A 5047-nucleotide genomic window follows, 5' to 3' on the forward strand; every position below is an offset into this window, starting at 1 on the left:
CACATTGACTTGCATCTGAAAATCTCTCTCTTGTTGCAGTCAATTGATCTGTAAATGAGGGGTTGCAATTAGGATAACAATTTTACTCGGTGATCTAGCTGATAGGAGATTAAACCTTGAATTCCATAATTTATTCTAAGTAGCAAATGGCTTTTACCAAATGACCACGATTACTATTTCAGTAACTCCTGTCTAGTTGCAATCTTTAGATATTTTTCAATTTGTTGTGACAGAGAAAACAATTTGACATACATGTATATATATGTGTGTGTATTTCAAGTTTTCATCAAGTAACAAATCTTTCAAAGTCAATAGAACATTTTCTTAACAGTTATAGGTTTCCAAAAGGTCAACTTTAATATTTGAATTTTATTCAAATAAAACAGAATTATGTTCAATTAAGAGTACCTATATTGATATATTTTAATTACACATAATTTTTAGTTTGATTTTTTAAATTATTGTATATTAGTATTTTTTATGTTGCGAATAAAAATTGCATTTTATAGGTTAATATGATTAAATGAAAATATAAGTTTTTTTGTGATTTTCCGTGCGCGCGCCAAACGCCGGAAAATGTTTTCATCGTAAAACATTTTCTTGTAAAATGACTTACGTGAACGCCAAAACAAATAGAGTCTAATACTCCAAAGGAAAAGGAAAAAAAAAAAAAAAATTAATTTTCTTATTATTTAAATGTAGCCTTATGAAACATGTGTCATTGTCATGTTAAGGATTCATAAAAAAGAGTAATTTTATATGTTCTCATTTTATCCGCTTTTTATCCCCAAAAAGAGGTCTGAGACTCTTAAAAAAAAAATTATTTTTATACACCAAATGTTACGAGAGATAACGTCATATTAACTTTAAAAAGATAATATATGAATAAAATGATAATATATAGTATTGCTCTTCATAAAAATGTGAATACCAATCTTACAAACAAACGATTTCTTACGGCAAGACTTGATGATAAAAGTAAAAATAATATTAAGCTATTTGCTCCAACTTTTTTATTTGAAAGTCCCTGTACCTCATATGGACACTTGAACCAAATAAATAATGAAAGAATAATCATTTTGAGCGTGTAAATTAATGAATTATTCCAACAAATTTACTGCAAGAAGGGATAGAGATTTCCTTCAAACTGGATTGAAAAAAATTCTTCAAACCTAATCTATAAAAAATGACATATGTCCTTTAACCGTGTGAAAATTATAAGTTTTTTTAATAGCAGGGACAATATTGAAATAAATTATATTAAAAACTCATGTGCATCTCGCATGCTATTAGAAAAAAAGACACTTGTCATTTTCATAGAATAAGTTGAAGAAATTTCCTCCAACCTAGTTTGGATATATAAAATTTTTTTTTTCTATGTCAATTATGGAAGGACGAAAAGTCTATTAATAGTCTCAAAGATGTTGGATTGAATGAGCTATTGAAGAGTAATTTTACTTTCTCTATTAATTAAACCATGTTTATTCAAAAACAAAAACGAGTACGTGTATATATATTTATATATATAAAAACAATAATTCAACACAATAATTGTTTAGCATTTGCAGAACATTTCAGTCGTGGGAGTCGCACGCTCGCACAGTTTGTTGAGCATTCTTGTGGGCTGCGGCTTTGAATTGGGCAGGGCCTAACTCGGGGTAAGTCAAAAGCCTGGCATTGACACACAAACACAACTAAAACCCACGATCCTTCAGAAACTTGGAATACCAACAGACGCGCAACTATCCTTCAGAAACCCCCAATTCCATTTCCACTTCCCCAAAAGCTGCTGTTGATGGCCAAGGAATTGCCTGAAGATTTGGTGACAGAGATTTTGCTGTGTCTTCCGGTCGCCTCTGTATTGCGATGCAAATGCGTCTGCAAATCCTGGTACGCTCTCATTACTCATCAAAAATTCGTAGCAAAACACATCCTACACAACAAGAAGAACAGCAACACCCTCCTCCTCGTTAAAATGCGCGATGAAATCACCAAAAATGATGTTGTATCGACGCTTTCTTATGAAACGCTCCAAGTATTACATTCTCAACCTCTACCTCCCCCGTTTATTGTCTTGGGTTCTTGCAATGGTCTTGTTTGTCTCCACGATGACTATGCATTGCGTGTTGTTTTATGGAACCCTGCAACTAAAGAAACAAAGGTTGTCCCCAAATCAAACCTACCCCGCTTCGTCCCCGATGGCCATCAACTCGGCATTGATGGAATCGGATTTGGTTTTGATGCGAAAACTAATGACTACAAGATAATCAATCTTCTTACTCTCTATGACCCTTACTCAAGGGGAAAGATGGCCCAAAGTGAGGTATATAGCTTAAGTGCCGATTCTTGGAGAAAAGTTGATACTCCCCCGTTTTCTATATCTCCTGTTTATAGTTATGTTAGAGGTATGAATATATACACCAATGGGATGGCTTCTTTGGAAGCATATGGTGATTATAGGGGGAATCTTTTGTCATTTGACATGAGCAACGAGGTATTCCTAGAAACACCGATGCCAAATGATGTTCGGTTGAATCTATTTTCAGATTGGACAGAGATTTTCGTGTTGAATGAATCGATCGCTCTGGTATTTCCTGACTGGGATAAAGGAATGTCGGAGATTTGCTATGATATATGGTTGTTACTTGAAGTTGGTGTTAAGGACTCATGGACTAAGCTTTTCAGTATTGGACCGTTTACAGATTTTAAACAACCCCAACCTTTAGGATTTTGGAAGAATGATGCCGTGCTCTTTGAAATTCTTGACGGACAGATGGTCTTGTATGACCCCTCGACCAAAGAAATGACTAATCTCCCAATTCATGGAGAAACATACTCGTTGCAAGTGGTTACTTACATGGAGACCCTAGTTTCTTTTAATGGGAGGAAATGAATTTGAAAAGCAGAACAATTGTTGACAATGCTTGAGGGCCATATTTCTATATCTGCTCCAAGCGTGTTTCAAGCCGCATATATGTGTTGTGATAATATTTTCTGCTTATTATTGTCAAATGATGTCTTTCTCAAAATTTTATACTCTTTTGGAGCAATAGTGAGAGAATTTTGAGATTAAAGGAGTACAAGGGTTATGCAGATAATATTTCTTTTACACTTCATGTGGAATTATTTTTTCATTCTTCCATATGTTTAGTATCTCTTGTGTTTGTTTTTTGATAGTTCTTTCCTTCTATTTCATAGCAATTTACTCTTGAAGAGGTTTTGGGACTTAGATGTGGTTGATGGGGTCATTGGACATAGTTTTCAAAATTGAGCTCTTTGATTAGAGGCCAGATGTGATTAAAAAAAAAATGACATAGCACATTTAGGCTGGTCAATGTTTTTGAGCACTTCCCAATTTTTCATAAATTCCAATGCCTAAAAGTATCTTGGCTTATTAATGTTGGGATTTATTTAGAGTTATATATTGGAAATTTTAAATTTCATTAATAAAAAAAAAGAAGCTTCTGACTAGTTATACTAACAGAAAATTTTTGTTGTGAACTGTATGAAGTCAAAGTTGATAAGGGTTGTTAATCTTTTAAATCACCATACATGTTTAAGTGTAATAGGTAATGTGTGTTGCCTTAAAAGGTGGTTCAGCTGGTTGAAATCACATAAACTTTTTCAAGGTTTCTTCTCAAGTCCTCATGCCAATAAGTTGGTTAAGTTTCAAAAACCACCCCTGGGTAAAACATCACTTTAAGACCTTAGGTAAGTGGATTTTCAGGAATCACTAAGGAATAGGTAAATGGGATGTTATTACCCTATTTGCTAACACTTGTTACGATAAGATGATTAAAATCTTTGAATATTAAAATGTTTGTCTCATAAATATATGTATATATATAAAGATGCTTGCAGGAGATAAGAAACTTTTATGTCTAGTCTTCTATGGCACTCAACTCGTAGTGAAGGATTCTGCTAAGCTCATCTTTGTAGAAGGTTAGCCTCTTTTAGTTTGATTTTAATTTTAGAGGATTCTTAAAACCTTGAAAGAGTGGCTTTTAAGTTAAATATTTATTAAGTCTTTTTTTTTTTTTTTTTGTGCAAGATGCCTTGATTATGTGAATCCTAGGTTGTACAAAAATTTCTTGCATTGTATTGGAAATTGTAGATTCCCGTTTGTTTCCTTGATAGCTAAATTAATGTTTCATCCTTTCTCTTGCATTTTCTTTCTTTGGCATGACAAGGAAATGTTACGATCCTAAGTCACCCACATGGCTTAAATATAATTTTAACCATCTGTATATAAATTCTTGGACGCCCTCTATTTACAAGCCAGTTTCAAGAGTGAGTGAATTCTATCTAAGGTTTGTATTATTTGATATCAAAGCCAAGTTCCATGTCGAGTACGAGATTAAACATAGTTCGTCGAATATGGGATTAAATGGGTTGCGGCTTTGTGGTCGATAAGAGCATACATACACATAGTTAAGATTATATTTAAGCCATGTGAGACACTTGGAATCGTAACAAAAATAGTAATTGAATATTCTTTTTTAATTAGTGTATAGCTTTATGGATAAAGCATTTTTTTACATTTAAGATTTGGAAGCTCACGGAAGAATGACAAAGTTAAGGAAATGGAACTATACCGTACGGGAACTAATAATAGGTCAATTATGGGATTGAAAGTCTATCAAGACTCAAAGATGTTGGATTGAATACATTTTTTTATTTTTTATTTTATTTTTTATGTCGGGGAACCTCTCCAAGGCAGGGCCTTTTGGACCCACCCCTGCAGAGTAAACTTCGGTCCCATGCACTGCACCCTCGTAAGTTTCCCTACATGGGATTGGTTAAATCGTTGGCTTTTCACCAGGGGGTGTGGCCCCAAGAGATTGTTTGCACAATTGCACCCAAGAGGTGTTTAACCTTGGACCTTGAAATGAGCAAACCTTAAGACTAAGGCCTCCACCACTTGGGCCAACCCCTTGGGGTTAGATGTTGGATTGAATTCTAAATGTTATTAGGCTCTTTCTATCCTTAAAATGTGTTATCTTTTATGTAAGGTCCAACAACTTTTGGTGCAAGAAACTTTCATTGT

The 5047-nt window shown here is 33.9% G+C and overlaps 1 protein-coding gene across 1 annotated transcript; it reads left to right on the forward strand.

Moving 5' to 3' along the window:
* The first annotated feature begins 1716 nt into the window (after nucleotides 1-1716).
* Nucleotides 1717-3079, forward strand: LOC132173068 (F-box/kelch-repeat protein At3g23880-like). The gene has a single exon (XM_059584638.1). It carries the CDS (start codon nucleotides 1796-1798, stop codon nucleotides 2891-2893), a length of 1098 nt encoding a protein of 365 aa, XP_059440621.1. The 5' UTR covers nucleotides 1717-1795; the 3' UTR covers nucleotides 2894-3079.
* The last annotated feature ends 1968 nt before the right edge of the window (nucleotides 3080-5047 follow it).

The sequence above is a fragment of the Corylus avellana genome, chromosome ca2, assembly GCF_901000735.1.
Source record: "Corylus avellana chromosome ca2, CavTom2PMs-1.0".
NCBI lineage: Eukaryota > Viridiplantae > Streptophyta > Magnoliopsida > Fagales > Betulaceae > Corylus > Corylus avellana.

Bases quoted from the DNA above. Each gene is read 5' to 3' on its own strand.
- LOC132173068 (XM_059584638.1), top strand. From the start codon at position 1,796: ATGGCCAAGGAATTGCCTGAAGATTTGGTGACAGAGATTTTGCTGTGT.